The 16,825-nt window shown below is 36.8% G+C and overlaps 2 protein-coding genes across 2 annotated transcripts; one reads left to right on the top strand and one right to left on the bottom strand.

The window, feature by feature from the left end:
- The first annotated feature begins 4,140 nt into the window (after positions 1–4,140).
- LOC126965048 (putative nuclease HARBI1) lies at positions 4,141–6,797 on the top strand. The gene is made up of 2 exons (XM_050808489.1): positions 4,141–4,767; positions 5,758–6,797. Exons 1-2 carry the CDS (start codon positions 4,360–4,362, stop codon positions 6,565–6,567), a joined length of 1,218 nt encoding a protein of 405 aa, XP_050664446.1. The 5' UTR covers positions 4,141–4,359; the 3' UTR covers positions 6,568–6,797.
- LOC126965077 (uncharacterized) lies at positions 4,783–6,916 on the bottom strand. The gene is made up of 2 exons (XM_050808530.1): positions 6,590–6,916; positions 4,783–5,509 (listed from the first exon to the last, which is right to left on the bottom strand). The coding sequence occupies exons 1-2, from the start codon at positions 6,914–6,916 to the stop codon at positions 4,901–4,903; spliced, it is 936 nt and encodes a 311-aa protein (XP_050664487.1). The 3' UTR covers positions 4,783–4,900.
- Positions 6,917–16,825: the final 9,909 nt, after the last annotated feature.

Genomic DNA, 16,825 nt, shown 5'->3' on the forward strand with positions numbered 1-16,825 from the left:
AATCACGGAAGCGACCAAGTGCATTCTGTGATTCCTCTCAGGCGTCAAAAATATACCTGATGATTTCAACACCTAACATTCGTAGTCGAGCATCCCCTAGTAAAATCAAATTGTTTTATATGAAGTAACTTAAATATTAAGGTGAGTAAGCATTTGGCTTATACATTTTTCTCAAAAATTTTACTAAGGGTCGGCAACACCAAAACAGGGTAATAGTTATTTGGGTCAGAAGTGAGTCCCGATTTAAATATTGGTGTAATTTTACTAAATTTCAGAAGATCAGGAAACAACAAGATTAGTTAAATATTATAAAATGGAAAACTTTTTGGTTGGCTAAATTTGCTGCAACCAAGTTAACAAAATACATTCTCCACAGGTAGAGATAGGTGTTTCAAACCGTAACCAGTTGTAAAAACTATGTATTTGTAATATACTCAAAACCCGTTAAGCAACAAAACAAAAACTATTTTCTTTCTTTCTATTATAAAACGTATTTGAAAAACGCATACCGACACACCTCTTAAGCTGTTAGTAGAAACAGTGAAGATTGTTATTGTTGAACAACCATTGGGTTTAAAACCATACAAAGCTAATTGGCAGATTCCAAACACGTATATTGAACAAAGTAAACAGCTGTAAGAATACCTCACACTGCCTTGTAGGTAAACTGTTTCGCCTGTTATTTATGTAAGCCGGCTTGGTAATACGTGCCAAGCTTTCGGAAGTGCGGTATTTGGTTTCACTCAAGAGTTTATAGCGTGTGATTGCGGTACTGAAAGTTTATTTAAATTAATTTACCTAAACAACTGGTTAATGGATTAAATGTTTTAAGTTGAGGAAAGCGGATATTAAATGGAACGAGTGAGGATATTGTCATGGCATCGTTTATTTGATTGCAGTTTATTTATCGTCTTAAAATTAGCTCATCGTTAATAATTGTATTTTATTGATCAATTATTTAAAAAAATTAATAACAGTTTAAAATCACATTTATATTCAACCGTTGTATGTACATATAAAATAATAAATAAATTCGGAAATATATTTAAAGTTATAATTTAAAGCTTTAATCTGAATAGTAAATGTGAAAATATTTTATTCAATCCAAAATATTTGAATTACACGAATAAAAACTGGCTTAAATAAAAACACTCGATTTAACATACAACACAATGTGAACGGGGTATGGGGGTTAAGGGAAAAAATATAAACCCAAAATAGTCAATGAGGTGAAGTTTCATGAGGCGAAAGAGGTGAAGGAGAGTTCCAGGTACCAGAACATGAACGCTCATCAAAAATCATCGCTTCACCGATTTTTCATCAAACACAAATATTATATTATTATTCATTTACAAGAATAGTTATTCTCGTATATTTAGAGAAACTATACACTAATTATCTAAACCAATAACTATTTATTCGATCGCCTGAAAAAATAAAAAGAATCATCAAAATTCTATCATTTTTGAGCCCATAGAGAACACGCACACTTTAAAAAGAAAAGGTTTTCTATAGGTGTGAGAAAAAGGCGTTTGTGGGAAAATATATGAGGAGTGCAAAGGGCGTTAAGAAATTTTGTATAAAATTTACGTTTGGAAGCGTGTATCTTATTGAGTGAGACTTAAATTGATTTGACTTGTGCTACGGAACAAAACGGGGACAACAGGGATGTCTCAGGGTATCCTAGAAGGCGATTAAGGGCTTTACGAATTTGAAAAGTCACGCTTCTGTTTTTCAGTCGTCGCTATTTTTTGCACAGTTAATATCGGGAGCCGGCGTCTCTCCAGTGGTTCTGGAAGAAAGAAGAGTACCGACTCTGCCAGAACTACATTCAAGACTACCGCGGAACTGAAAATGGCTCAAAATATCGAGACTCAGAACACTTGGTGAGGTTTGATGAATACGACAATTCTTCTAGGGGTTTAACTGAATAGGGTTCATTTTACACCATTCCTCCACCTACTTCATAGTGCTGTTGACAAAAATACTTACAGCGTGTTGTGGTACTGGTCAACAGAACCATGGGACTACCATGTAAGTCTCGCCATATTAAGTAAACAAACTTTTTGTTTTCTGCCTAACTTGTGAAATTCCCTCAATTCCTCGAAGATATCTTCTTAAACATCGGGATACACAAACAGACTGATTAACTTTATCAAATCCAACAATATTAAGGTATTAAAAGAAAGATAAAGTATTGAGATTACATTAAGGGCAGGAAGATCATTGAATTGTCTTGACATCAACAGATTAGTTGAATTCTCCAACTAATAATCTTGGTACTAGCACGTCCTAGTACTTATTATCACATATTGTTATTGAATAACCAAATCTTAATATATATAAATCCAGTGTCCTGATGTTTGTTCCCAGTGAACTCCTAACTAATGAACGGATTTTAATGGGGATTACTTCATGGAGTTCAGTTTAGTTGATAGCATAGGATAGTTTGTATTTCGATTTGGGACACATAATTATTTTTATTTCCCATGTTTGTTTTGTATGAACATAATACACTGGCCTTCAAAAGTAAGTATCACACTTTTAAAATTGGCATAACGTTTTAAGTTCACAAGATATACTTTCGAAATAAAAAGGACTCCAAAAAGAATTTAATTTTGTACATAAAAACTTTATAGGCGGTAATCTTCTTTTAAGAATTGGCTGAAAAAAAACTACAAAAACAAAACCATTCCTTTTTCAAAGTGGACGTTTCCGAATTACAATTTTACCATTCACATTTTTCTTTCTGTTTTAATTTTTTTTTCAAGATCGATGGGTCCTGTTTTTAAAATTTATGCTAAAAAGCACATAACATTTATTTATCATGCCTCTTTCAGTTGAAGAATGTGCTAGGATCATGGCTTTTCTGGAACTAGGCATCAGTATGCGTCGCACTGCAAGAATGGTGGGTGTGACGGTACGAACGGTCCAAAAGGTAAAGCGAAGGTACGAAGAGACTGGACACCATCTGAGGAGACCTTGTAATGGCAGACCCAGGTGTACCAGTGCCCGAGAAGATAGTTATATAATTTCCACTGTGTTAAGAAATCGCCACCAAAATGCAGTTGAAGTCCAGCAACAGCTACTTCTGACCCGGAGGGACTACATTAGTGACAGTACAGTGAGAAGAAGACTTGCTGAAGCAAATTTGAAACCCCGAAGACCAGCGAGTGGCCCAAAACTCGAGAGACAGCATCGAGTTGTGAGACTGCGATACGCCCGTGAACACATGCAGTGGGATGAAGAAGAATGGTCAAGAATTTTGTTTGCAGATGAGTCTCAATTCTCCCTTTACACTTCTGATGGAAGGCGAAGTGTTTACAGGCGACCTGGTGAGCGATACCTTCAAGCCTGCATCTCAGAAAGAGTCCAATACGGTCGAGGCAGTGTACATGTATGGGCTGGCATATCTTCAGAAGGTCGCACAGAGCTAGTAGCCGTAGAAAATTGCACCCTCACTGGGCAAAGATATGCTCAAGAGATTCTCAATGAGTATGCAGGGCCGTATTTAGCAAATATGGATGATGGATCGATGCTGATGCATGATAATGCCCGGCCACACACGGCTCATATCGTACAAGAGTATATTCAGGAGGTCGGTATCAGCGTGATGGCTTGGCCATCAAGAAGTCCTGATCTCAACACGATTGAACACGCCTGGGATGAGCTTGGGAGGCTAGTCAGAAATCGCAGACCACCACCTACTACCCTCAGGGCACTAAAGCAGGCCCTGGTAGAAGAATGGGAGAATATTCCCCAACATCGGCTCCGAAACCTAGTGTTCAGTATGCCAAACCGGCTCGAAGCTGTAATCAGAGCTCGAGGAGGCAATACCAGTTATTAAAAATTAAATAACATGTAATACATTTTAGTTGAATTTTTTTACACTAAACTAAAAATGTCTATTTTCATTGTTTTATCTTTTTTAAGTTAAAAATGTTACTAATGTATAATTTAAGTTTCTAAGAATTAAAGCCTATAAAATTTGCAACAAAACGTTTTTAATCTTAAATCTCTACCTTCTATAGTTAAGAAAAAAATTTAATTTGAAAAGTGTGATACTTACTTTTGCAGGCCAGTGTATTTCTAACGTAGAATTTATTGACGCACGGTTTGATAGTTGTGAAACAATTTCATTATATGGTGCTCCCACATTGCCGTTATAAAATGTTTGTAAACATTTTATAACACCAAAACATTTACTAACAAATGTTAACAATTGTTGCACTTTGTTAGAAACTGTTACATGTTATAAGTGCTCCTACATTGATGGAAAATGTTTAAACATTTTATAACATCTAGTATTGGCTCGCAGTTTGGTTTCGCCTTCTGAGGGCTGAGGACGTCTACACGAAAATGGAAGAAGATTTGCTCATTGGAATAGCTTTTATTTTTTGTTTAAAAAAGAAGAAAAAGCGCTCTTATTGGATGCGCCAAACGCTAAAAGCTAGAGGAAAATATAGTGCCACAGACTATCTCAAGGATTTAGGTATTGATGGTTGCTTAAAAGATTTTATAAGAATGAACAGTTCCGAATTTGAATATCTACAAAATTTAATTGGGGCAAAAATAGGCAAACGAGACACTACATTTAGAAAATCTGTAAGTGTGACGGAAAGACTTGCGGTAACGTTAAGATTTTTGGCAACTGGTAGCAGTTATAAAAGTCTTGGAAATGTGTTCAAGTTGTCAGACCAAGTGATATCTATTATCGTACCAGAAGTGTGCGAGGCTCTCAATGAGGTTTTAAAGGAATACATACAGGTAAGTCAAACAACATTTTTAATTATTTTTTTATTTACTTTTAATATGATCTAATCTAATCATACTTTAGGTAGGTACCTATCTTACCTTACTAATAATTTTTTTAATACTTAACAAACCAAACATGTATTTTTTAATTTTTGATTGATTCCAACAAATCGTTTAATGATTGGGTCGAATCTTGGCTTGATTCCGATAAATTAGACGGACTCTGTGTTCTTGCGCTGGTACGAGTATGTGTCCTGGAGTTATCCGAAGAACTGGTTTCAAATGAAGCCGAGGGACTCGGTGCGGTGTAGTATCCTCTCGAGCTACAGTCAGCATTATTTTCCGAAAAAGTGGATAGATTTGGTTCAGAGTTGTATCCCCAGGAACTACTAGCGGTTGGGTCTGTAAAGGTTGTTGGAAAATCATATTGTCCCATTGTCGCATTGTACAAAATATTGTTAATGTGATGTTGAGCAGTATTCTTAGCATGACTGTTTTTTATTTGTTTCAGTTTCATCGAGACATACTCTCCAAATGCGTCATTTTCATCCCTGCTTTTTCTAGATTCGTACATTCTTTGTAAAATATTTACAGCTTCTTGTTGTGTTGGATCTTGTTCTACTTCAGGCCGTCTTCTTTTCCGAAATGGTTTTGGGGTGGCGAAAGGCGTGCCCGTAGTTTCATCAGTGACAGTATTTCCTGTTTCGTTCAAACTGAGAGTGTTTTCTGAAGCAATTCTGTTTTCTTCGTTACCCTGAAAGAATAGAACTAAACGATAATTTCAAGTTATAGGCGCGTCAAATTAGCTAAAATTGTAAAAAAATCTATAACCGCGATTTTCTTTTTCTATTACTTAACAACCCTTAACTGAAATCATATTTTTTTATAGTGTATTCTATTAATATTTCATACTTAATAAAAATATCCAATAAAATTTGTTAGAATAACGAGTTATAAATTTATTTTTCGCGCCTATTTCTTAATCTTCTATTTTTGTTCCAGATACCAACAACACCTCAAGAGTGGCTACACGTGGCAAATTCATTTGAAGAAAAATGGAATTTCCCAAATTGCTTAGGAAGTATCGATGGAAAGCACGTAGCCATACAAAAGCCAATTGATAGCGGCAGTGAATATTACAACTATAAAGGATTTTACAGCGTTGTACTTTTAGCGATAGTGGACGCAGAATACAACTTTCTGTACGTGAATATTGGCTGCCAAGGACGCATAAGTGATGGCGGAGTTTTCGCAAACACAAAATTTCGAAATAAAATTAACGACAATAGTTTAAAAATACCCAGTGACAGCTCACTACCAGGCAGAAACAAACCTCTTCCTTATGTGTTCGTAACAGATGATGCGTTCCCTTTACAAAAACACTTATTAAAACCTTTTCCAGGACCACAGGATAGCAATTCTAAGGAAAGAATCTTCAGTTATAGACTGAGTCGTGCGAGGAGAACAGTAGAGAACGCATTTGGGATTTTGTCAGCCAGATTTAGAGTTTTACGAACTACAATATTATTAGATCCAGAAAAAACTACTACTTTAATTATGACATGCGTGCTACTGCATAATTTTATAAGAAAAACTGAATCGAGCATGATTTACGCTCCATCTCAATACTATGATGGAGATGACATAGTAACTGGTACACGTATCGATGGACAATGGAGATTAGAACAGCAGCAATTAACACCACTTGAAGCATGTGAATCCCTGACAGATGATGGGAAAGAAATAAGAAAAGAATTCGCAGAATATTTTTCAAATGAAGGGTTTTTGGACTGGGCATCTAAATATTATTAAAAGACGTTAAAATAAAACTCACCTGCAACCCTCCATCGACAGTTAAACTTGGAATATTTTTGCCTTTAAGGAACATGAGTTTTTTAAATGCAAACCATTTACTTGACTCATTAGCTCCTGCACCAGATTTATTAGATTTACATTCTCGGTTAAATTGACCTACGAGTGATCGAATCTTTTTTTCAATTACTTTTTTATCCATATTAAATTCACTGGCAATTTCCATCCAAGCATCGTGTTTTTTATTTCGGTCTTTGTAGCTCTCTGACATCGTGTTCCATAGTACTTCTCTTGCTTGAAACATTTCAATCAGTTTGTAAACATCATCGTTATTCCAATTACCGGACATATTTTATTGCTTGGCGCACGCGCAACCACTAATACACACGCACAGCGATGCACGCTGACACAAAGGAACTGACAAGCGAGACACCACGCGCAGCGACCTGCGTACTCTAACCCCCACCGCACCGCACCGCCTATCCCGCCATCACCCTTATAAAATGTTTACAAACAAAAGATAACACATTTTACTAACATTACTAAACATTTTCTAACATGAAAATTTATTTGTGATTAAATGTTTGCTAACAAATGTTTACTAACGTTATTAAACATTTTCTAACGGCAATGTGGGAGCACCAATAACAACAGGGAACATATTTTAATAATAATTCTTGATGTTATGAAATATTTTTGACAAATTCATAAGAAACTGTATTTTATTGATTATGTACAGAACAATGTTTGTCGGGTCAGCTAGTAATAATATAAATTAATGTGACTTATACCACAAATAGAACCACATTAATAGTTATCAATTAATTTTCAACAACAATACCGGCACATATGTTCTCAATATGAGTGCAAACATGTAGAATTTTGTAAAGCATGTCAGCCTTTGTTGTCTAAATGATCTACTTATCGAATAATAGCTAGATTCTTAACATAGATACTGTCAATAATGGATAAAAGCGAACGAAATACTGACACCAATATCAATACTGTCCAAATTGTTTAATTTTGTTAATTTTAGGGTATGTTCCGATATGCACTGCGAGCACTGCACAGTGCTATCACTGTAGAATAATTCGTTCCGTTATGAACTGCCAGTACACTGCCGCAGTACCCTAGGGTAATATATGTCGTCATAAGCCGCCGCCATATTCTACTGTGAGCACTGGCGTTTACGAGGTAAGGTACTCGCAGTACTTTGATCACGTGATCAGTCAAAACCACTCGAGTGCCTAAAGTTTTATACTTAAACAATACTTTCAGTTTAATCCAAAATAATTTTAATTTGACAGTACTCCAGTACTTCAACAGTTTTTTTTTAATGAACTAGAAAACTTTAATTCACTAATTTGAATGCTGCGTCAAAAAATGCGGCTGACAGTATACGGGATTGCGTTCCCTTTTAAATAGTAGCAAATATAACTTACTATAAAGGAACGGCTTCACAGTATACTAAATTGACGTCAAACTGTACAGTGGTCGCAGTGCACAATATCGGAACATACCCCTACTTTCCTTAATCTTTTATGGCAGTAGCTTCACAGGATACTTAGAAGAGGTATTCGAGAAATAAATGTCCGCTATGCAGTGCTGGGAGTATTGTGTATCTTCACTTCCAATATCCGTCAGTGCTTAAGGACTAAAGTATTCAATGCCTTTCTTTTATTGTCAGTGATAGTGATATATCACACTGATATATCACACTGAAACGTGATCTTTCACTATTGGTCTTATAAAGATAAATAGAAGCCGATAAACGCTATGGATAAAATTATGGAAATAACTTTTTTTTATGATAATAAGATACGAGACGAGCAGGATGTTCAGCTGATGGTAATTGATACACCATGCCCATTACAGTGCAGTGCCGCTCAGAATTTTTGAAACATCCACAAATTCTGAGCAGCACTACAATGGCGCTCGTCGCCTTGAAACATAAGATGTTAAGTCTCATTTGCCTAGTAATCTTACTAGCTATGAAGTATTTTGGACCGAAACACAATAATGTTTACACATAACTGCTTCACGGTAGAAATAGGCGCCGTTGTTGTACCCATAATCTAGCCGGCATCCTGTGCAAAGGAGCCTCCCACTGATAGTTAAAATGATGTAACTAAAGTCCTATCTACAAAATTGAATCGTGACCCACCTTAATGTCATTTTCCTACAATCATAATAAACAAAAAGGTCGAAAGTTGCTTGAAAATACGTAATTTTCATTTTATTAGACTCTGACAGTCCGCCGTTTCTTTTTCGTGCAAATATAAACCTAACTGTTTTTATGATTTTAAAAGAACTATCAGCAATGTGGGTCATTAATCAATTTTGTCGATGGCACATTATCACTGCTGATCTAATGTTACTGAAATAACGCAAAAAATTAAAAAGTTAAATGTGGTTTAGGCAGGGCATAATCAATCGGAACAGATGGTTCTCGACTGGCGACCACTGGTAGAATAGTGGAGTACGGGACAGCTTCCCAAAAAATTGACTGATGACCTGATAAAAGCAACCAGAAACCGTTGAATGCAAACCTCAAAGATTTTTTTTTAATGAAAATAAGGTACGAGACGAGCAGGACGTTCAGCTGATGGTCATTGATACGCCCTGCCCATTACAATGCAGTGTCGCTCAGGATTCTCGAAAAACGCTCGTCACCTTGACATATAAGATGTTAAGTCTCTTTTGCCCAGTAATTTCACCAGCTACGGCAACCTTCAGACCGAAACACAATAATGCTTACAAATGACTGCTTCACGGCAGAAATAGACGCCGTTGTGGTACCCATAATCTAGCCGGCATCCTGGGCAAAGGAGCCTCCCACTAGTAACAGATCAGACACTGTAGGCGTATACTTCTTTGGCCTGACGCTGATAATATATACATAATATTTTCTCTACATTATTATGTTTTGAAACATATTTGGTTATAATGAATTAGTACATGAAATATATAGATACAGTAGACCGATTATAAGAATTATTAATTTCGGAATCAAATCGGTTTAAAATAAAATAGGTTTCTAAAAAAATATAATAGAATTATTACATATTATATATACATTATTATTATTTGAAGATGGTGGCTATTTATCTAGTCCTAATGATTCCTAGTAACACCGCGTCCAAAATTGAACTATTGTGTTCGCCACTCATACTATAGCTCGTCGTCAAGCCCTGCAGCCTTCAAAAACCGCAGTATCTTCTTGACGCGAGTGTTACAAACACCACCTGGTAGCAAGGTGTAGCCGCCAAAGATTGTGTAACGCTTATTCATTAGTGGGCCGTAATCGCAGAGTAGATGAAGAGGCGTTTCATCAGCCTCAAGGCAAAATCTGCAAGTTTTATCATTTTTGATGCCGACCACACTGAGGTGCTAAGCATTCGCATATCTACTGTTGAATGATCTTACCGATGCTTTACTGTGGTTTATTTATTTATTTATACTTAAATAAAACGGCGTAAGCCAATTACAATATTAAAGCGAGTTGGTGCGAGCCACAGTACGGTATGTGTCGGTCTCGCGAACAATCTATGCCTGCGCCTCGAACAGTAATTGTCCGGTACAAAGATTCTACATAGCTCAACATGCAAACTCGGCGCATCTATATCACCTCTGAGAACTCTGTACATAACTGTGAGCTGCTGTCGCTTTCGCCTAACCTCGAGGGAGTTGTAGCCTAATGTACCCAGAAGAAATTTTGTGGGATACATATAGGGGTAGTCTCCATGCGTACGTTTGTAAAGGTACCTAAGAAAAGCTTTTTGCACCTTTTCGAGAAGGAGTACATAAGTACTTTCATGCGGATTCCACACACACATAGCTGTTTCTAGCTTGCTGCGCACTAAAGCACCGAATAAAAGCTTTATGACTGGTTCAGATGTGAAATCCCCAGAATTCCTCAAAACAAAGCCTAAAATTCTATAGGATTCCTTGGCCAGAGTGGTTAAAACCTTCCATGATCACATTGATCATGGAAGGTTAACTTTCGATCGAATGTGACATCAAGGTCTTTGATAGTTTCTGGTCGAGATATCGAATCACCACCAATTTTATAATCAAACTCTATTGGGCACCACTTTCGACCGAAAGTCATGGCATAGCATTTCGACGTATTAAATGTCATACGGTTCCTCAAGCTCCACTGGAACACAGCTTGCACATCAAATTCAAATTCAAATATTTTTATTCAAAATAGGATTTATAATCACTTATTGAACGTCAAAATCTACGACCCATTCAAAAGAGACTGCTTCAGACCTGAGAAGAATGGGCGCAAGAAACTCAGCGGGCTTTTTTTTTTATATAAAATATGGATTACAATGTAATATCGTACAATAAACATTAATAATTAAAGAGCTTGAGGGTGTTCGCTTTAATCCCAGTCCGTGGTGTCATTAAGAAAATCGTTTATGCTATAATAACCTTTCCCACACAAACGTTTTTTAACAATTCTTTTAAATTTCGTAACACATTTGTTTTGTACATTTTCTGGGATCATATTGTAGAAGCATATACATCGCCGAACAAAAGACTTACTAACTCGACCCAACCGAGTAGTAGGCATAACAAGTTTATGTTTGTTCCTCGTGTTAACATTATGAATGTCAGTTTCTAGAAAATTCCTCAATGTGCTTATGAACATACAAAACATTATCAAAAATGTATTGAGAAGCAACAGTCAAAATGTTTATTTCTTTAAATTTTTCTCTTAATGGTTCTTTAGTACCTAGGTTATAAATCGCGCGAATAGCCCTCTTCTGCAGCACAAAGATAGTATTAATATCGGCCGCACTGCCCCATAACAATATACCATAGGACATAACACTATGAAAATAACTAAAGTAATCTCGCCGTATCTATGTCAGTTAACCGTCTGATTTTCTTAACCGCATATGCTGCAGAACTAAGCCTATTCGCCAATCCTTCGATATGGGGGCCCCACTGCAATTTGGAATCAAGAGTAATGCCAAGAAATATAGCAGATTCCACTGGTTTTACCACCTCTCCATTTAATAAAATATTCGCATCTACATTTTTGACATTTGGCGCGATGAATTTAATATATTTGGTTTTATGATTATTTAACAGGACATCATTTTGGAGTGCCATGCAATCTGAGTCAGATTTGATTTCTTTGAAGAGTTTCAGGTCATCAGCATACAGGAGACACCGAGAATTATCAAGCACATCTGTAAGATCATTTATCATTAAAAGAAACAGAAGAGGCCCCAGTATCGATCCCTGACTAACCCCAGATCGCGTGTGGTAAAAGGCATATAAGGCATAAAAGGCATTTATTTACTCAAAATTGATTCCTTTAGAATTCTTTTTGATGTCAAAATGAATTCTAAAGGAATAATGATTGGGTTCGAACAGACCAAGCCGGACATATTGTTGACGGTCACACAAGTAGTCTGCGATAAGTCGGAGAAGTCTCGGTGTAAAGCCAATAGCGCTAAGTTTTTGTAACAATATGTCATTATTGACCCTGTCAAATGCTTTCTGGAAGTCAACGTAGAGCACGTCAACCAGAGAACTATGATCTAGTTTGTCCGAGATAAAATCAACTAGTGACAACAAGTTAGTGTCTACAGATCTTTTCGGTCTAAAACCATGCTGTTCGCCACAAATGTATTTGTCCACTTGCGCGTACATGTAGTTGTGAATAATGCTCAAATACCTTTGCGGGCGAAGACATCACTGCAATAGGTCGGTACTTTTCAACTTTCGATTTATCAGAGCTTTTTGGTATCGGGGTAACTCTCGACAACTTCCATTGGGACGGATATTCTCCCGATTCCAAGGCAAGATTGAAAATATGACAAAGAGGCATACAAAAGTTCTTTTTTGCCAGCTTTAGAACTTCAGAAGGAATACAATCCGGTCCTACGGAACTGCTCTGCTTCAACTTGTTGATTCCACCTATGACATCATCAGGTGTAATATGAAAGATGTTTACATAATTGCTGTCATACGTCCTATCGAAACTACAGTGTAGTAAAGTAAGTATCACACTTTTCAAATAATTTTTTTTTCTTAACTATAGAAGGTAGAGACTTAAGATTAAAAACGTTTTGTTGCAATTTTTATAGGCTTTAATTCTTAGAAACTAAAATTATACATTAGTAACATTTTTAACTTAAAAAAGATAAAACAATGAAAATAGACATTTTTAGTTTAGCGTAAAAAAATTCAACTAAAATGTATGACATGTTATTTAATTTTTAATAACTGGTATTGCCTCCTCGAGCTCTGATTACAGCTTCGAGCCGGTTTGGCATACTGAACACTAGGTTTCGGAGCCGATGTTCGGGAATATTCTCCCATTCTTCTACCAGGGCCTGCTTTAGTGCCCTGAGGGTAGTAAGTGGTGGTCTGCGATTTCTGACTAGCCTCCCAAACTCATCCCAGGCGTGTTCAATCGGGTTGAGATCAGGACTTCTTGATGGCCAAGCCATCATGCTGATACCGACCTCCTGAATATACTCTTGTACGATATGAGCCGTATGTGGCCGGGCATTATCATGCATCAGCATCTATCCATCCCCCATATTTGCTAAATACGGCCCTGCATACTCATTGAGAATCTCTTGAGCATATCTTTGCCCAGTGAGGGTGCCATTTTCTATGGCTATTAGCTCTGTGCGACCTTCTGAAGATATGCCAGCCGATACATGTACACTGCCTCCACCGTATTGGACTCTTTCTGAGTTGCAGGCTTGAAGGTATCGCTCACCAGATTGCCTGTAAACACTTCGCCTTCCATCAGAAGTGTAAAGGGAGAATCGAGACTCATCTGCAAACAAAATTCTTGACCATTCTTTTTCATCCCACTGCATGTGTTCACGGGCGTATCGCAGTCTCGCTACTCGATGCTGTCTCTCGAGTTTTGGGCCACTCGCTGGTCTTCGGGGTATCAAATTTGCTTCAGCAAGTCTTCTTCTCACTGTACTGTCACTAATATAGTCCCTCCGGGTCTGAAGTAGCTGTTGCTGGACTTCAACTGCATTTTGGTGGCGATTTCTTAACACAGTGGAAATTATATAACTATCTTCTCGGGCACTGGTACACCTGGGTCTGCCATTACAAGGTCTCCTCAGATGGTGTCCAGTCTCTTCGTACCTTCGCTTTACCTTTTGGACCGTTCGTACCGTCACACCCACCATTCTTGCAGTGCGACGCATACTGATGCCTAGTTCCAGAAAAGCCATGATCCTAGCACATTCTTCAACTGAAAGAGGCATGATAAATAAATGTTATGTGCTTTTTAGCATAAATTTTAAAAACAGGACCCATCGATCTTGAAAAAAATTTAAAACAGAAAGTAAAATGTGAATGGTAAAATTGTAATTCGGAAACGTCCGCTTTGAAATAGGAATGGTTTTGTTTTTGAAGTTTTTTTCAGCCAATTCTTAAAAGAAGGTTACTGACTATAAAGTTTTTATGTACAAAATTAAATTCTCTTTGGAGTCCTTTTTATTTCGAAAGTATATCTTGTGAACTTAAAACGTTATCCCAATTTTAAAAGTGTGATACTTACTTTTGAAGGCCAGTGTATAAGCTTCATCTGTATCGAGTACAGGTTATATCTGGCAACAATGTGCTTGAAAAAAAGTTGGCGAAAGCACCTACAGCAGCAACACCTGAAAAAGTTTGCCCCTCAAAAGTCACACTAGGTTCAAATCCACCTTTGGTGCGAAGGCTTGAAACGTGACGCCAAAAGCCACGAGGGTTGGCTTTGATGTTAACTTCAATATACTTAATATAGTCGCAATAGGATGACTCTATGCGGTTTTTAAGATCTGCTCGAAGTTCTGAGAATCTTCTGTATATTTCTGGTGAGTTAGAACATTTCCATAATCTATGCAACTTCATCTTACACCTGATATCTCGGATAATATCACTCGTAAACCAAACGGGGTAACGTTTACTATGGCATGCTTTACGTCGTTTCCTAGGCATGCATTGGTCAAAGATATAAACGGATTTATAAAAATTTTCAGTTGCATCTCTCACAGTATGGGCCTGCAGAACTGTACGCCAAGAATTTGCCTCGATTAATGCAGAAAAAAGTTCATAATCGCATCGACCAAAATTCCAGTCCCTGCAAGGATTTATATTAGATGGCTCAAGAAACTCTGAACGGCGACATGTATCAAGCCTGACTTCAATCTCTCAATGGTGGATGATTCGCGTCGGGCAGAACTATACCTTCAGCAGTTATAGCACGCACCTCTCCACACACATCGCTCTCTCTGTACAAGTGTACTCAACCTGTAGAATAATAATAATAATATAATAATATATTGACAATACGTTATAACAATAATTAAAATATTTTATCAATGTATTTGGTTGCGCTTATTAGCTTCATTGCGACGTCATTCGCGAAGCGACCGTGAAGAGTGTACGTCGACCCCCGCATCTCAATCCGTGCGTTCGATGCGCCGCTATCTCGTATAATAAACTTTTTATTTAATATTTACAGTTCTTCATAATTTATATTAATTTGAAATTCTGTGAGTCCTGGCGGGGCCTGCAGAAGATATCACGGTTAATCCCTGGAATTTTACTGCATTGCGCTAATTGGTTTTACAAGGAGACGAACCCCGCGACCTTTTTATCCATACAGTCCACTCAAAATAATCTTATAGATTACTCATCGCGTTTACTGACATGATATCGAATACAGTAGTTATTTAAGGATAGAATATTAAACATACTAATATCTGACCAACTGTATGGAGGTAGCACAAAACTGGGATTAACGGTGCAATCTGAATACACAGATAGACATACAACGAACTGGTTGCGAATAGCTGAGAGAGAGAAAGAGAGAACATCTAACTGAAGATAACATACAAAACTGTAATTGGAAGTGCAGCCATAGCGACAATATTCATTCTTACACCTCGTTCGATTTAAATTTCTGAATATTCAAGAACGTGATCAATCCAAGAGCCGATTACTGATTTACGAGCACATTGCCCGTGTCGGAGTTTACCCAACCTGATTGAATTTGCAATGCAATAAGATATTGTGGGTAAGTTTTCCGATATAGTGTATTTGTTGTTAGTTTTCGAAGCGAGGAGAAAATTGGATGTTGTTTCCACATTACACACATTCTTTTTACAATAGTATATTATCATCTAAAATAAATTATTTCATTGTTTTTATTTAATAGTTGTTTTAAGAAACAATTCAACACAAAAGGATTGAGGCACTGAAATTGTTTAAAAAATTTACTGTGCAATAATATACTGCATATTATTTAACTTAGTATGTTTTTACAATATCAGCTTACCTTTTAAATATTCAAATTTTGATAACGTTAAGTTTGTAAGATTAGAAATACTTCATGAAATTCGTTCCAAAATTGCATTAAACTGAATTTAATAATAACTTGACATAGTTACACCTGCATTACTTTGTGTTTTAATACTTCAGTGCCAACATGCTAATTACGAAGCAAAATTGCTGACCAACGAAATGAGAACTCATTGAGTTGGATGCCAGGAATCATGAAGAGAGCTCCTATTAACTTTTATAATATGCCGTTTACGTCGCGTCGGACAAATTAGTTGGCCTTCATTTAGTTACTTTTTATATCATTAGGTATTATGACTCAATATTTTGTATAACAAGATGTTTGTCGGATATTTTATTATTTTAGAAATTGTAATAATAAATGTAAGTATTAATTTAAATAAACAGTTATAATAATAATAATTAAAACACTTTTACACAAATTATCTCGCTCCGGACATTGCCTCTACTATGTAGCTATCACATTTAATTGTACACTATGAGTGCTATACCCCGGAATCTTCTAGACTATTAATTGACAACCCATTTACCCCAGCGTTTAGTGACCCTGCTCACTATAGGTCTCAGGGTTAAATCCCGGTAGGCGCAAACATTTAAATGATGAATATGGATATTTGTTGCCGAGTCATGGATGTTTATATATATGAACATCCATGACTATACAAACATACTTTGTATACAAAAGTATGTTTAATTATGTATGTTCACGCCAAATAAGTAATATTTATAATCCTGAAGTGACAGTCGCATCGGACGGCAAATCACACGCACCGTAACCAACGCATCTGCTGAGCTGTTACACCTGATTCCTGCCGCCGAATTCCACCTTTGCACGACACGCCACAAGTTAGGATATCATCCCCACCATCTGGATGTGTGGTGGTCCCCCACAGTGCGGTTTTTAAGGAGTTTT

Source organism: Leptidea sinapis, chromosome 6 (genome assembly GCF_905404315.1).
Source record: "Leptidea sinapis chromosome 6, ilLepSina1.1, whole genome shotgun sequence".
NCBI classification, from domain to species: Eukaryota; Metazoa; Arthropoda; class Insecta; order Lepidoptera; family Pieridae; genus Leptidea; species Leptidea sinapis.

What these genes read in the sequence shown, in the direction of transcription:
- LOC126965077 (XM_050808530.1), bottom strand. Translation starts at nt 6,916, where the DNA reads ATGTCCGGTAATTGGAATAACGATGATGTTTACAAACTGATTGAAATG. An exon ending in CTGTCGATGGAGGGTTGCAG is followed by an intron (nt 5,510 to 6,589) that starts GTGAGTTTTATT and finishes CTATTCTTTCAG; the next exon opens with GGTAACGAAGAAAACAGAAT.
- LOC126965048 (XM_050808489.1), top strand. Translation starts at nt 4,360, where the DNA reads ATGGAAGAAGATTTGCTCATTGGAATAGCTTTTATTTTTTGTTTAAAA. An exon ending in TTTTAAAGGAATACATACAG is followed by an intron (nt 4,768 to 5,757) that starts GTAAGTCAAACA and finishes TTTTTGTTCCAG; the next exon opens with ATACCAACAACACCTCAAGA.